The following is a 15,758-nucleotide window of genomic DNA, read 5'->3' as shown; positions in this document are numbered from 1 at the left end:
GCTCTTCTCGATGAACGCCCGCACCCACTTGCTGCTCATAAGCCTTCATTCAGGGGACGGCGCGGTCTCCTCCGGGAAGTGAAATGCCCTCGAGGCAACTCCTCGGAGGGGAAGCTCCCCTGAGTCGCCCCGCCCGACCCGCGGTGCCGGCCGCCGGGTGTTGCCCGGCGCCCGCCGCCAGGGCTGGGCGCGCGTGTTTCTTGTGGAAATCCCGGAGCTCCAGCTCCGCCCCGCGCGTGTCCGTGGGCTGGGGCCGGGCGGGGAGCAGCCCCGGCCGCCGCCGCCCCGCCCCGCCATGCCGCAGCCGTAGGCAGCCCGCGGCCGCTCGCAGCCCTCGGCCTCCGCGGCCTCCGGGCCGATGGGCAGCCTGCTGAGCGGGGTCAGCTTCAAGGAGCCCACCACGGTGGAGGACTGCGACTCCACCTGGGAGACCGACTCGGAGCCCGAGGCGGCGGAGCCGCGGCGGCAGGAGGGGGTGTGCGCCGCCGCGGGAGGCGGGGAAGAGCCGCCCGAGCCGCCCGCCGCCGACTGCCGGCCCGGGGAGCCGCCGCCGGCCCCGCCAGCGCAGGAGGACGCGGAGCGGGCGGAGGCGGACGCCGCCAGCCCCGAGCAGGTACCGGCAGCGCCGGACGCAGCCCCGCCTCGCCCTGCCCTGCCCTGCCCTGCCCTGCCCTGCCCGCGGGCCCGGCGGCCGAGCGGGACGGGCGGACCGGAGCCGAGGCGAGCCGCGGTCCGGGCGGGCCCGCTCCCGCTGCTCTGCGGCACTCGCGGGCCCGCGCTGTGCCGGAGGCACCTGCCAGCGGCCGGAGCGGCTGGGAGAGCCCAGCGCTGCGTCTCCGCTAAGGACGAGCCCGGGTTTATCTCTCCCCACCCCTCCCCTGTCATTAATGGGAGAAAAATCGAGGCCTTGGTGTCGTTGACATTCCCGTTGCTGCTGTTTCCAGGGAAGGCTGTGTTTTAAATTAAATGGAGCATTTAAAGTGGCCTATTCATTAAACAGGATAAAAATCTAAATATTTGATCTTACGTGGCAATGGAATTGTGACTCCTCGGTGGGTGTGACGAATTTTCAGAGCGAGTTTCTCTTCTCGGCTTTGTAAATGCCGAGCCTAAAGTGTTCTTTTGACAATAATTTTGAATTAGAATACCATGTAGGGTGGAGCAGCTGGGTCTTTTTTTAGGTTGCAAGATATATTGTGTTTTGGTGCAGAGACCAAACAAAATTAGTAAGCTTAAGTGTCTTTCCCTTTTCTGCTTGTTACATGGTGATACTAGTCCCGGATAGCCAAGTGTCAAGGGGTGTGTCTTGTTCAACTGTGTTTTGACTGCATGTATGGTCAAAGCTGGTTTTGTGAAAGGAGGAAGGAACATAGTAGTTTGTCATTAATGTCCAGTTGACAAGCCATGTATGGGCAATAAGAATGGCAAATGCCCAGTGTAGTCCCAGAGAACTTCCTCTTTTAAGCTCGACTTTAACCTATTACATGTGTATTGCAAGGAGTAGAATTAAATATTTTTAGTAACTGTTTTCCACAGGGTGCAATAGTAGCAATTAAGTCTGTGTACCCCACTTTTTTTTTATTGTTATGATTTCCTCCTCAAAATTGGTGGTGTTTCTGTGTCTCTGCATTTTCAAGTTCAGTTACTTATTTCACCTTGTATTAGCACTTGCCAGATTCCTTTGAAGTCTTGTGTTTCGAAATGACAATCACACTGTTGGTTTAGCTCAAATTCAGCCTCATTGGAAGGACAATTCGTAGTCTTGCTTTTGTATTTTAGATTAATTTTTTTAACTTAGGTTTAAAGTGTGTTGTGTAAGTATTGAGCAGGGAAATTTTCAGTGTTTGAGCAAACAGTAGACAAATACATGCACTTACAATTGTTTACATTGCTGAAATCCATAAGGAAAAGTAATTATTTTAGTATTATACAAGTATTCTATTTAGGGGGTTTGTGTATGATGATTATCTGCTTTCTAACTGTTTCAGAGTGGTGATGGAGCTGAGCTGACAGCCAAGCCAAAGAGAAGCTTCTATGCAGCAAGAGATTTATACAAGTACCGACACCAGTATCCAGTAAGAACATTTTATGGTTTAAAATTGCCTTTTCAGTAAAAAGACATTCTTAAACCTTATTGAACAGTAAGTACAAGAAATGAGAACCAAAAAGCTGATACACAAACCAAAAAGCTGAGGCACAACATATGCGAGTGGGAGAAAATCAATGTCTTTTCATCCCGGGCAAACATGTAAGCACGTGATATGTGTAAGCTTGGGAACTGTGGTAAGAACCCAGGAACAGGCTTGTGCCTTGGATATCAAAGATGATAGGTCATAGAGTTTGCCTGACTGATTATTTGTCTCTCAAGTTCCTTGAGGCTGAAGGGGGAGGGTGCTGCTGTTCTTGCTGCTGGCTCACTAGGAGAAGGTACCAACCAGAAAAAATTTTCAGATCCTTAAACTGAGTCTTGAAGTGCATGAGTAGAACTCTGTGGTTCCTAAAACTCTGAAGTCTTTTGCCCTTAAATTACTCAAAGAGCCCAGTATCACTTTCTGGATAGTCTTGGTAGGTTTTTGTAGGCTGATAATGTCCTGTTTCCTTTCTTTTAGCAGAACTTTAAAGATCTTCGGTATCAAAATGACTTGTGCAATCTCCGGTTTTACAAAAATAAAATCCCATTTAAACCTGATGGTGAGTAATTTGCGACAATAACGGTGATAACAAAAGAATGCTCACTAATGATAGTAGCAAATTGAAACAGTGGTGATAATTGAGGCAGATTAAAGGTGTATAGTAATATACTGTAGAACATGAACCTCCTATGCTGGAGTAGCACATGGATGACACAAGAGCAGTTTGTGCTTAAAACAGAGTTAGCTTTCACTCTAGGAAGATGGTGCTTTTCTTAGACATTATCAGCATGAAGTAGTGCAAGGCGTTGCTAGTACCACTGTTTGTGGCAGTACCTTTTATTAAACAAAGATAAAGTTCTTCCACTGTATTGCACAAACTTGCTGTTTGAATAGGAGTGGCAGCGATCTCTGGGTGTTATCCCTAGAACTGTGTAAGTGAAAAAAAATTGCTTTAATCTTGTGTGAGTTTATTGTAATACCAATAATAAAGCCATTTCTCAGTGTCCCTAGTGGTTCTGGTAGTGGAGCAGGAACCTCATATGCAGCATTCTGCACAAACACAGGAGAAGCTGAAAGATGACGAGCCCTGCTCTAGAGAGTTTGCAGTTGACGTATGAGACAATAGGATAGCAGACAGATGGGGAAGCAGGAGGAGGCAATAAAGCAGTCTTGGTTAGGGTGATAGACAGAAGTCTCAGCACATGAGAGCTTAGCCATTAGCAAAAAAGACAAACTGAAGGCCAAAAATAAGATTTTCTGAGTTTTAAAAGGATGATGACAAGGTTACTTTGAAGGTATCTGCCAAAGGATCCTCTCAGCATGAGAGCGGCTTGGTAGGAAATAGTGAAGTGCATGTTGGAGTGCAGAAGGAGTGAGATGTGTAGGCTGCCTCTGAGGCAGGATCCTGTTGGAAGCAGGATCAGTCTCATAGCAACAAATAGGTTCTGATAAGGTAATGAGGGACAGGTCACAAAGGCTTTGGAAGTGAAGGTGTGTTGTTTTTGTTTGATGTAACAGAGCAGGGTTTCACAGTGGAAGAATGCGAAGCAAAAAAAAACGGGTCAGTATAAAAAAATAACAGTATAGAAAGATGATCTTCCCAGCATTCAGGGTAGCTGCGTTCAGCAACATTCAGGGTAGGTGTAAGCATGACAAGAAAGCACTTTTCAAGGACAGGGAAAAAAAAGTTGAGATGCAAAGTGTGTGAGTTTAGATAGGAGGCTGGATGGAAAGGAATGTTACACAGAAGGTTGTAAAAATGTACACACAGGAAAGGTGAAGATGAGAACTGTTTGTAGACAAGATAGCAGTAATACCCTTAGCAAGTGAGAAGATAACTCAGGTTGTAAAAGGAAGATAAGACTTTTGCTTTAACCGGCTTGCACTTTATCTAGATACCCAAAGGCAGATGCTTTTAGTCAGTTTTAGCTTGACTGCAAGAAGGCGTGGGTCTGGGAATTGCCAGTAAAGAAGTAGCAGATTTGGGACACATTACATAGAGAACAGAAATAGAAAGAAAGCTAAGGGCATTGAGGTCTGTGTGAACCTGGGGACCATATGGCTCTGAAACTAGAAGACAGAAAAGGTTGTGAGGAAGAGCTCCTTTAAAGTCCAAAATGAAGGGGTGAGTCAAGAGGATTAGCTTTAAGAAGAGATAGTCATGAAAGCTGTAGGAGGGCTTCCCTCCCAAAATTTGTAAAGAATTACATTTCTCTTAGTGTTCTAGGAGAAAACCACAGTTAGTAATGTCAGATGTAGCTGATAAGCCATGGAGGCTGACATGTTGTTGGCTGTGAGCTCTGGTTTTGCAGAAGTTTGAATTGAGAATGGAAAAGATTAACTATCACTTTGACCCAAGTCTGTGGATTTGTGAGAATGTTCAGAGGGAGTCTTAGCTACCAGATTAAGGACTGAAATACTGGAGGATGTTGTTAAAAAACTCCAAAAAAATTTCTAGTGCAATACTAGATCTGAAGTTTAGTTGCATGATCTACAGATTTAGCTTGTGGTTCTGGACCAGAGCTGGCCTGCTTGTCTCTCTGCCCTGAGACTGCGCAGCAAGTTTTCCAATACTTGAAATACAGGTTGGATACAATGCAGTGTATTGTATTCACAATGGTGAAGGTCCTCTTTCCAAGGTCCTTTTCCAGCTTTGCGTACACTGGAAACCCCATGTACTTAGCAACCCCTTAGACTAGCTGCTTTCTTTAGTTCTTAAATAAAAGTATCAAATGTGTCCTTCTTTGCCATTGAGACCCAAATGGGGCAAAAAGACATCTTAAATGTATAGTAGGAGACAATATACATGGAGCTTTGGTTTTTTTAGGTTGCTCCTGTGCTGTTTGACTTTGGGTGATGCTGTGCAGCAGTACTGAAACTGTTGTTGGTTTCAGAAAAGAAACAGATGAACATAATGCTCATTCATGGAAAGATACTGTACAGCTTTGGGAACAAGGATCATCCTTTTCTGTACTTTGTATATCCCTGTAGTAACCTGGAAAAGTGACCTGGCCCGTGACTGAATTTTCATGAGCACAGTCTCAATGTTGTGCTTGGCCACTATTAATTGAGAAAGACTTCCCAGTCATAATGGTATTTTGCAGCTGTAGAGATCCCTGGTATGGGAGATTTTCTAAAGAGTTGAGGCTTTGTTCTATAAGGATTAGATAGATGGGTGGGTGGATGGATGGATAGATAGATAGATAGATAGATAGATAGATAGATAGATAGATAGATAGATAGATAGATGGATGCAGAGTTTTGTCGTGTAAAAGCAATGACAGGTGATTCACAGTGCGGTGTTTTATGGGAGAAGTTTGTTAATTCCCAGTCAGTGTGATAAAGGGATCTGTGACATGAGAACTCTTGGATATGTTTTGCATAGGTTGCTGCCACTTACCTTCACTTGTTGATAACAAGTCAGTTGGTTTTGTTTATATTGACATTTTACAAGTACCTTATTTTTTAATTAAGTTTTAGTAACTAAATTAGTTTTGAATTAAAATCAATTTATTTATGACTGCAATAGACCTTATTTCACGTAGTATATGAAAGACAATTAAAGTATGTGTTCTATAATTATTTTAACATGTTCTTTATGTAGCTGAGTGCTGATTTTGATGGCTACCTAACAGTTTTTCAAATTATTTTTATGCAGGGGTTTATATTGAAGAAGTCCTAAATAAATGGAAAGGAGACTATGAAAAACTGGAACATAACCACACTTACATACAGTGGTTGGTCAATTATTACCTATTTCTGTTTCAAAACATTAATTTGATTAAGTGTTCTTATACCGAGCCATAATGCACTTCTTCTTTTAACAGGCTTTTTCCACTAAGGGAACAAGGTCTGAACTTCTATGCTAAAGAATTAACTACATATGAAATTGAGGTAATTCAAATTGAGCTCCATACAAACCATCACAGTAATTTTAATACATAACTGCATTTTTTTATGTCTTATGATGCAAAAGTACTTGCTTTAGTGCCATTAAGAATTTTGGACATATTCTTTGTCCATTAGGAATTCAAGAAAACAAAAGAAGCCATTAGAAGATTCCTTTTGGCTTACAAAATGATGTTGGAGTTTTTTGGAATAAAACTAATTGATAAAACTGGAAATGTAGCACGAGCTGCTAACTGGCAAGAAAGATTTCAGCATTTGAATGAGTAAGTAATGACATGCACTTCACTTGCTAGAATTGCTGTAGAATCTCTTTATCCTTTTGTTTTCTAGAGAAAGCAAAGAGATTTTTTCCAAGGACTGCCAGGAAAAAAAAAAAGGGAAAAATAAATAGTTGATGCCTAGTTTGTGCCTCTTGCTGTATGTTCCTCCTTCCCCTTTTTTTGATTGTTCTTCTCACCCATTGCCAGTTGGAGTGACATCATTAATTGCTTGAAACTACAACTTTAGATGGTGCTGAGCAAGATCACAGCTCCAAACTAATTTGTCATGGTACTGAATTTGTTTTCACCCAATCCCAAAGTGCTGCTTCTCACTTAGGAAAAAAAAGTGGCTTATCTTTGTATTTACATTTCTTTTTGAGAAAGATGAAATTCTCCACACCTGTATGAAGGTTAAGTAACAAGATTTCCCTCCCTCCTCAAAACATGAAATACTTTGTATTTAAGTATTTTTAATTGAAATGCTGATTTGGAAAGTTTTAGACATGTTATGTCAAGCCGTGGCCCAGTGTTCAGCAAATTACATCAGTTGCTTTACATTGGTATTGTGTGGATCCTAAGTTTGCACTGAATTTTGTCTCATATAGATTAATTGTACCAAAACCTCTTTTCAAGTCTTGTGCTCACCTTCCTAATATCTGTGACCTTAGAGCTGCAGGATATTTTCTTGCAGCATTTTGTTCTCCTGTCATCAGAAAACCTTGTAGGTACAATTGCTGATGGATTCCAAGTGAATAATGGGAATAATTTGTTAATAATTTTACATAAATATTATATGAGCCAATATGGGTGTGGGCTCAGACTCAGGCCACAGATAAAACAGGTTTTCAGGAAGCCCAAATGTTACTGCATGCTTTCACTCCTGTCCTTTCCAGTGAGTAGCTTCAGTTTTAAGTCAGGATTTGGGACTCTCTTTACCTAATTTTATCCATCTAAAATTCAAAGTGCAAAGTTTTACTGCATACTAAGGTGTGCTTCACAAGGAAAAGACCTTTTCATGATCAGTGGCAGAAGACAATTAGTTCATTTTCTCTTTGATATTTCCTACAACAGTGGGACTTACTCTCCAGAGGTGCCTGTTTTTCCCCAGCACTGACTGTATCAGCAGTGCAGGTGCTAGTCTAGACTGGAGACCCAGCTTTGAAATAACTTGAGTGAAGTGCAATGAGCCCTGTTCTGTGGCTGTACTGTAAATACACTACACACCCTTTTGTTTACAAAGTGACTGGCTCTTCTCCCCAGAAGGAGAACAGCATAGAATCATTAAGGTTGGAAAAAATCCTCTGAGATCATTGAGTCCAATCTTTGACCAACCACCACATACCAACTAGACCATAGCACTAAGTGCCACATCTACTCATCTTTTGAACACTTCCAGGGATGGTGATTCCACCACTTCCCTGGGCAGCCTGTTCCAATGCTTAACCACTCTTTCAGGGAAGAAATTTTCCTTATGCCCAATCTGAACCTCAGCTTGGTGCAACCTGAGGCTGTTACCTCTTCTTCTGTCTCTTGTTGCCTTGCACAAGAAGCCAACCCCCCCTTGCCACAGCCTCCTTTCAGGCAGTTGTAGAGAGCAATGTGTCCCCTTTGTTGCTCCAGAATAAAGAACCCCATTAACTTTGGCTGCTCCACATAGGACTTACAGGTTCCAGACCCTTCACCAGCTTTGTTGCCCTTCTCATACAGCAGAAGGAATCAAAATCAGTACATTTGATTTTATTTGCTTTCAGCTCTCTCCCCCAGTGCTTTTTACAAACATTAATTTTCACTCACAAAGGAGGTGCTAGTAAGCTTCAGCAGCTTTGAGAAAATATAGGGAGTCTGAAGTACATATCTGAAGTGATAAAAAGGACTGAGGAATTGCAGTTCCACTTCTGTATTTATAAATGTTGGTTTTTTTTCTGATTCAATAGATTTTTTTTACCCATTTCTTTCAAAGGTCTCAACATAACTACTTGAGAATCACTCGAATTCTGAAAAGTCTTGGTGAACTTGGATATGAGAGTTTCAAATCTCCACTGGTAAAATTTATTCTGCATGAAGCTCTTGTGGAAGATACCATTCCCAACATTAAGCAAAGTGCTCTAGAATATTTTGTGTATACTATTAGAGACAGAAGAGAAAGGAGGAAACTGCTGAGATTTGCCCAGCAACATTATACCCCCTCAGAGCATTTTATCTGGGGACCCCCAAGAAAGCAGAAGTCAGAGGCAAGCAAAACAAATAAAAAGCCAGCATCTCCAGTTTCTATTCCCAACAGTCATATTTCTAAGCATAAGAAACCAAAAGAGCCTAAGAATACATTGGCAAGTGGAAGCTCAGTTGGTAAAATAACCGAAGAAAGAAAGGTAGAAATCACAAAAACTGAGGAAGAAAATGATCAAGATGAACAAGAAGTGAACTGTGATGCTGTTAGGCAGAACAACAGTGAAAAGAACAGTGACACTGATACCAGTCAACTTTCAAAATCAGAAGAAATTAATGATAATTCAGACAGAAAGGAGGACGCTTCTTATTCCAAAAACGATGATGAAAATCTGAACAATGACTGTGGAAATCACCCAGGCATTATAGAGGAAGATTTATGTAACACTGAGAATACTTCAAATGACCCATCAGCAGATCTACAAGATAATCTTGATAAGGATACATTTTCAGGGGGAACCACCACAAAAACTAAGGATGAGCTCAAACCATGAGTCCGAGATTTAAAAAAATCTTTGTTTCACTTTGAATGAAGCAAATTATTCATTGCTTCTTAATTTTGATTGAAATTTCCATCTAATGTTAGTTTACAAGACTATGCTTGTTGCAAATGCATCAGATTAGGTTTCTGTTAGGTTAATGAGTTTTGGTTTTTCCAACCTCAGTTTATCAGCAGTCAGCCAGGTGTGTCTCTTTAAAACAATCATGCATATTGAAAGCTAAGAAGTTCATTATCTTTTCCAGACAGATTGCACAGAAAAGCTTATCTACTTTTTTAAATTCATCAGTATTAAAAAAAAAAAAATAAAGTGTAACAACTAAAATGCCTTGGAACATCAAAATTTTTAAGTTTACTTTAAGTTTGCTTTAAGTTTTGTTTTCCATTTAGGCAATTACTAGAAATTATTTCAAAATTATTTCAAATAATTTCAAAACCACAGTTTTTTTACCCTAGTGGTGATTTTTTTTAGGAACTGTGGTCATGATTAATAGCAGTATTTGCACAGTATCTTTTAGCTTAGATTAGCATCTTTGTTGGAGGCACTTAAAAATGGATAGCATGTATCATGTCCTATACAGCTAGGAATCACTGTACATTGAATAAAAGTTTTAGCTTACAAATCCTTACAAAGTTTTAACTTACGAATTAAATTTAACTTACAAAGCTGTATCCACAGCTTTTGGATACAAGGGGCATTGCACTTTAGACTTCTTTTAGTCCCTGTTAAATTCTCCCTTCTCTTGACTCGTTTGTTACAACTGATCTGGGGAGAGGGATCTCTGCGATCTCTCAGATTTGGTCTCAGTTTGAAAGCTCTGTGCTACTCTGCTGTAGTAAGACGACTGCCCCAGCTGGGTTCAGCACCTGGAAAGCCTCTGGGCAGCTGAAAAGCAGTTTCTTTACCACAGAGCACTGCCTTATCAGCAAAGCCATCAGAGAAAAGGTCGCCAGGCATGGCAAATTGGATCTTACTTGAACTTCAATGTTTCCTGGCCAGTTTTGGGTAGAATCTGCACAATGCAGTCACCTGTTGCTGGTCTCAGAGACAAAGGCAGTCCTGATACTTCTTTCCAGATGTCTGTGTCCCTCTCTTTGCTCTCTATCATAAGTCTCACAGTTTTATGTTATTTTGATAAGCAATGTAAACTTAAGGCAGGCCAGTCTGTTGGCTGGGCTGGAGCCCCACAAGTAGGATTTTCACTGTTAAGATCTTTCCCAGCTTCTACCAAAGAACTGTGTGCTCTCCTTGAGTAGCTTCTTCTGATTTTCTGCTGTTCAAGTCAAATGGTAGTACCCAGCAAGTTAGTTGTGCAGAATATGAATTAAAAAGTAATGCAGGTGAAAGTCACGCTTCCTACAGTTCTAAAATACTCTAAAACTTCTGTATGTATTTTATGTTTAAAAGTGTACATATTATCCACTGCCTTTAATGTATTGGTGATTAAATGTTACAAGGCAAGAGGCTGACTACAGCTTGAGTGTCAAAATGCTACAGGACTTTATTCAAGTCTTATAACTCTAAATGATGAAGTTTTCAGGGGTTTCAGAGCATAGACAAAATGTCTTCTATTCTGTTTTGCTAATGCCCATCATGGCAATGCATCATCCATTTATTTCTCCAGGTAGGGTTGGTTCTTGGGATCAAATAGAGTGGCAGTTAGGGATCTTGGAACTATGGAAAAGGATCAGGCTCTTTCCCTCCTAAAGAAGCAGAGAAGAAGGAAGATGTATTTCTCCTTTTGTGGTGACTTGTGAGGAAAGGAACTTACATACCTGGATTTTTCTTTAGGGTAACCTGGATTATTCAAGTAGGCACTAAGTCTGTCTGAGCAGAAATGCCCTAAAGAATTCCAGCCACTACCTTTTGAAGGCCAGAAAGATCCTGAGAAGCTTTTCACAATTCTCTGGACATGAACTGGGATCCCCTTGTTCGTGTTCGCCTCTGACCTTCAGGAAAGAAGGGAAGGAAGTGCTGTGATAAAACTGGTCTGTGTAGTAAAGGACTCTGCCCCTCCACATGGAAAGGGAGGACACTTCATTTTCTGCCTATGACTTCTTCAGTCTTGAGTGCCTAACTGTGCAAACTTCATAGAGTTGTTCTTACATAGTTATTTTTTGAGTATCGTAGGGAAAATGGATACCTTGTGTATAGGGAACATAACTATAGCATAAGAAGCTATACAAAGCCTTCAATTTATGAACTTTAGTGTTAATTTTAAACACTTCACAGAAAATGTGGAGTATTGACATGAAATAAGGGATGACAGAGGTGTTATTGTCTTTATAGTGTCATTTGATTGAACATCAATGACCTCAGGAGATCTTTTGCCTACTGAATAAAAAAAGAGAAATCTTGCCCTGATTTTAAACAAAGTTCTTGGGATGTGCATCCAGAAAATTACTCTGCAGTATTCTATTATCATGACATATCTCTCACTTAAACTTCAATGTTCATAATTAAGTACTTAAAATACTTTTAATCTGACTGAGCTGTCTGCATTAAGGGGCCAAGGTATCTGAAAATATTGTCAAGAACTTTGGTACTTACACCTGTATTAACTCTGCAATGTTTTTTGGTTTATTTTTTTTTAATCTGCAACACAATATATTCTCTCCATTTTCATAGAAGAGTAGTGGCATATCAGTTGCCTACAAAGACATATGGGGACTATGTAAGTGAGGGTTTTTGTGTTAGGTGGGCTCCTGCACTCACTAATCCTTGTTTTACAGCTTTATCCACAGAATCACTCCCAAGGGACACTTCATCTTTAACTAACAAATTTTGCTTTATATAAAACATGACAATTTATCATTCTTTTCATAGAGGAAATGTTTCTTCTGAGTTTGCAAGTACTTAAGGGTTTATTGCAGGGCAATCATACAGCATAGCGTCCCATTGAGATTTGTGAGGATCAAGTGGGTGCACTGTATACATTTTTGTTACAGAATCATGGCCTTAGCAACCGGAAGCACCCTGTGCTTGAAGTTTCTAAGTATTGATTTTCAGGTTTACAGCATATGTACAGTATATATGTGTGTTGAAATGATTGTATTCTCATAGATGCCAGTACACAGTTGGTTAACCATTGCTTCAGTAACTGAGAGTATGCAAAGAAAGTCAAGTCATTTGCTTACTGTTAAATTTCTTTTTGTCTTGCTATATGCTTAAGTATTCAGGGATTTCTTTGTACTTACTACAATAGTGTATTTTGGCCTAGTGTTAGACTAGAATCTGAGCTGTTCATATGTTAATTGCACAGAACCTTCCATATGAAGGTTCTTTCCAAGTAAGTACATCTGAGTAGCCTCTGGCACTGTTAAGTGGGAGTAGTGTGTACGTGCACATACCTGTGAATTTGATTTTAAGGATCTTATGGTGAGGGGATACGAATGTGCAACTTGGAACAATGTTACTGAGTACACAGATGAGTACACACAAGGCAATCATACAAATCATGCAAAAATGCAGCACTTTAAGGTCAGTTACAGCTCTGTGCCCTACTATGCCAGACACAAGTGTGCCTCGGTACCTGATACTGTGTTGGCGTAGAGACTGAAGGCTTGGGTACATGAGGTGTGCAGCACAGACCATTCAGAGCAGAAGAGTAGTTACATCTGTCCACGTATCTAAGAGCAGGTCTGAGGACTTTGTGTTCATGTTGCTCAAATAAAATCTTGAAGGATGCTAAAAATAAGTGCAATAATCCTTTGAGAGCTGTTCCCTGGCTTGGGTCAGCTCCTCAGTTTCCTGCTCTAAGATTGCAGCACTCTAATGTATTAGGTATTTGTATAATCATTGTTAATATTTCATGTAACCTAGTGTAAGCCTCCCTGAACTATTCCAGGATAATTCTAGTAATCTGCAGTTACATATATCTGTACTATAAACAGAAGGTTTACAGACCTTAAAAGCTTTGTACAATATTGGTGGATGATCCAGTGAGGTAAGACAAGTGACATTTACTGGATTTAAATGGAAAACAGGTCTTGTTTGTTTTTAAATAAAATTTATGTCTATCTGTTTAATTGAGAGGTTATTTTACCTCTTTCTTCTCTGACTGTTGTGATGGTACTGATCACAATTTATAGTTATGTATGTATAGGTGAAAGTGTAATTTTTTACACCACACTTTTGCAGGTAACATATCATATTGAATTTCCTTGACAAAAGCTGTATTTATGAGTAAGATGCAAGTATGTGACGCAAGTTTTGCCATTAATAAAAGTGTGACAATATCATGCTGATGATGTATGTTGTCCTCAGAATTGCCAGTGGGGATCAGAACCAAAGATGTTTCTAGCCTTTTGTCTGCCTCCAGTGCTGGCCACCAAAAGATGTTGTGAAACAAAGAAATTATACAGTAACCCCATTTTTCTCCAGGAATTTTTTGGTTTTGAACTTGCGGTTTCTTTCAGTATCTTCAATCTCTTGTGGCTGTGAGTTCCATGTTTTAATAAGGCTCGTGTGGAGAAGGTGATCTTTTATTTGTCTGATATCTATTTATTAAGGAATTGCTGCTGCATTTGAACTCAGTACTAAAAGTACTGTAAGATGAAGAGTAATCCACTTCAAATCAGTTTTTAAATGCCATGGGAGATTCTAATGACAAAATACCTGTTTAGGCAGAAAATGTCCCATGTTTCTTCTGCTTTTAAGTGGAAGATGTCTGCTTAGGCAGAAACTTGTCCTAAGTTGAAGACAATGCTACTTTATTTATTCCTTCTGAATACATATTTGCACATAAATCCTTTTGTAGACTAGTGCTAAAAGTGTAAATTAAGTGTTAAAAGTCAGATTCCAACTGCAGAACAGGGTTGATTTATTTTTTTCTTACCTGTGTAAAAGCAAAATGAGTCAAATGGAAAACCTATTCCTAGCCCACATATGAGTGAGCTACCTCTGGATTTGGAGCAATGAGCATCAGTGAATCTAACATTGTGATCATGTAGAAGATGGAAATCATTCCACATTTTGGTAATTTGTTTTGATACTTGTTCGCAGTTAACAATTGTAATTGGAGTAACTGGTCAAAAGGTATTTTTTATGGCTGTCGGAGTCTGAAAATGGGTCAAAAAAGGCCTAAGCAGATACAATCCCCCACAATTCACATTATGGTCAACACCATGGTGTGGTAATAGTGAATATTTGCAGATATTTAGATGCAGTTCTCCAAGGGGAGTGCACATTGTGTCTCTGGAATATCTTTGTGCTCAGTATTCACTGTGAGCTGTTTCTTTTCTTGAAAGCTGTGTTCCCATTTCAGCCCTTGTTCTTAAGTACATTTAGTTTAAGACCTTTGGTGAAAGCAAGAATTTACTTTAAAGAACAGGTTTATTACATGCTGTACATAATGGACTACTAAAATGCAGTTCAAAAGCTATAGAGATCAATTCAATAGAGACCTCATTTCTTCTTAGAAATGTGGCTCTTTAATTCTTCCACACTTACAAGTTCAGTGGTGTATTCATCAACTAAAGTTTATTGTGAAATATACTGAATGTACTTACTGCTGTGGGTAACCATGTGAAAATTATTGTTTTGCAGTGAAAAAGGTTATGGCACTTATATTTTTTGGATCTGCTGAAGCATGTTTGCTAATCATTAGTTGCTCTTTTTTTTTGTTCTGTGTTTTAAGGTATTCCATGGTTGTTTGCCCTTTATGCAGTTTGATTTTGGCAACAGATATTAAGTGTAGTTTTGCACTGATAAAATTTGAAAATATCATAGACTTCATTGTTGAAGTGTATTCTAAGAAAAAAGTGCAGTAAAAAGGAAAATCCCCAATGCCCAACAATTTTTACTTGCAAAATGGAACAGCTCTATGTCAGTTTTTATGAATGGTCCTGCTCTCTTCTCTGTATTCCTTTGCAGTGTTTAATCACAGAATGCCATGCATGTTTGGTAGTACCAATACCATGTGTATGTGGTAGGAGTGGTAACCAGTTTCTGGATTTGTAATGCACTATAAAGAGATATTTTATAATTCTGTATCTGTATGGCAGTGTTATGCCAAAAAATTGTATAAACATAAAAAGCAATAGTTTATGTTGCTTACTGCTATGTTTTAAATAATTTGTAAAATTAAATACTTGGATTTCCTTTCAGGTAAATATATTTTTAATAACAGCAGGCAAAAACTCTGAACTAATAAAGCTTCTTCATTCAGCAGCATTGTTTTAGCAACATATACAAATATTGTGTAACTCTAATAATGTGCAGTTGCTGTTTGGCGCTTGTTTGTAAAGTCTTCTGTAAATATATTAACACTTAAAAAGTAGGGAATTAAAGGCTCTGGTCCTCCTCTTTTTTTGTCAGTGACAAAATGACCATGGATAGTGGAGGAATGAGGGAAGGCCCAGAGTCAGCTTTTCTAAAAGTCCATGGTTAGTTTTTTTAAATAAGAAAAATGTATACTATCAAAACACTGTTAACATTAAAGGGTAAAATATCCGCTATGATCATGCAGGCATAAACTGTCTGGAGCAGTGTCAAAACCAGGCTGCTGCTGCTTAAGTGTTGCAGGGAAACATTTAACCTGCTGTTATTTTTTATCCTGTGCTGAAGCTGTAGGATTGGATGGCTTCAGTTCTGGTTTTGCAGTAAGCTGTTAGTCACATGGTGTGAGTGCAGATGTATAAAGCTCTATAAGGGACCCAGCAGATTTGGAAAGGGTTTCCTAATCTCACATGTTTCTTCTTAAAGAGGAGAAACAGGTTCTCCTCACGCTG

General features: G+C 39.9%; 1 protein-coding gene across 2 annotated transcripts; it reads left to right on the top strand.

Moving 5' to 3' along the window:
- The first annotated feature begins 242 nt into the window (after nt 1–242).
- Nucleotides 243–15,201, top strand: OGFRL1 (opioid growth factor receptor like 1). Of its 2 annotated transcripts, none has more exons than XM_064412352.1 (7): nt 243–613; nt 1,989–2,075; nt 2,613–2,691; nt 5,791–5,869; nt 5,960–6,026; nt 6,159–6,304; nt 8,262–15,201. In XM_064412352.1, exons 1-7 carry the CDS (start codon nt 359–361, stop codon nt 9,019–9,021), a joined length of 1,473 nt encoding a protein of 490 aa, XP_064268422.1. In that variant the 5' UTR covers nt 243–358; the 3' UTR covers nt 9,022–15,201. The 2 variants fall into 2 exon arrangements, with proteins under 2 accessions (XP_064268422.1, XP_064268421.1); XM_064412351.1 differs by having other exon boundaries at nt 2,610–2,691.
- The last annotated feature ends 557 nt before the right edge of the window (nt 15,202–15,758 follow it).

Source organism: Passer domesticus, chromosome 3 (assembly GCF_036417665.1).
Source record: "Passer domesticus isolate bPasDom1 chromosome 3, bPasDom1.hap1, whole genome shotgun sequence".
Taxonomy (NCBI): Eukaryota; Metazoa; Chordata; class Aves; order Passeriformes; family Passeridae; genus Passer; species Passer domesticus.
This window is presented reverse-complemented; position numbering and strand designations above follow the sequence as displayed.

Excerpts from the sequence above, each read along its gene's own strand:
- OGFRL1 (XM_064412351.1), top strand. The coding sequence starts at position 359 with ATGGGCAGCCTGCTGAGCGGGGTCAGCTTCAAGGAGCCCACCACGGTG. Across the intron at positions 614-1,988 it reads ACGCCGCCAGCCCCGAGCAG|AGTGGTGATGGAGCTGAGCT; the intron begins GTACCGGCAGCG and ends TAACTGTTTCAG. Across the intron at positions 5,870-5,959 it reads AACCACACTTACATACAGTG|GCTTTTTCCACTAAGGGAAC; the intron begins GTTGGTCAATTA and ends TTCTTTTAACAG.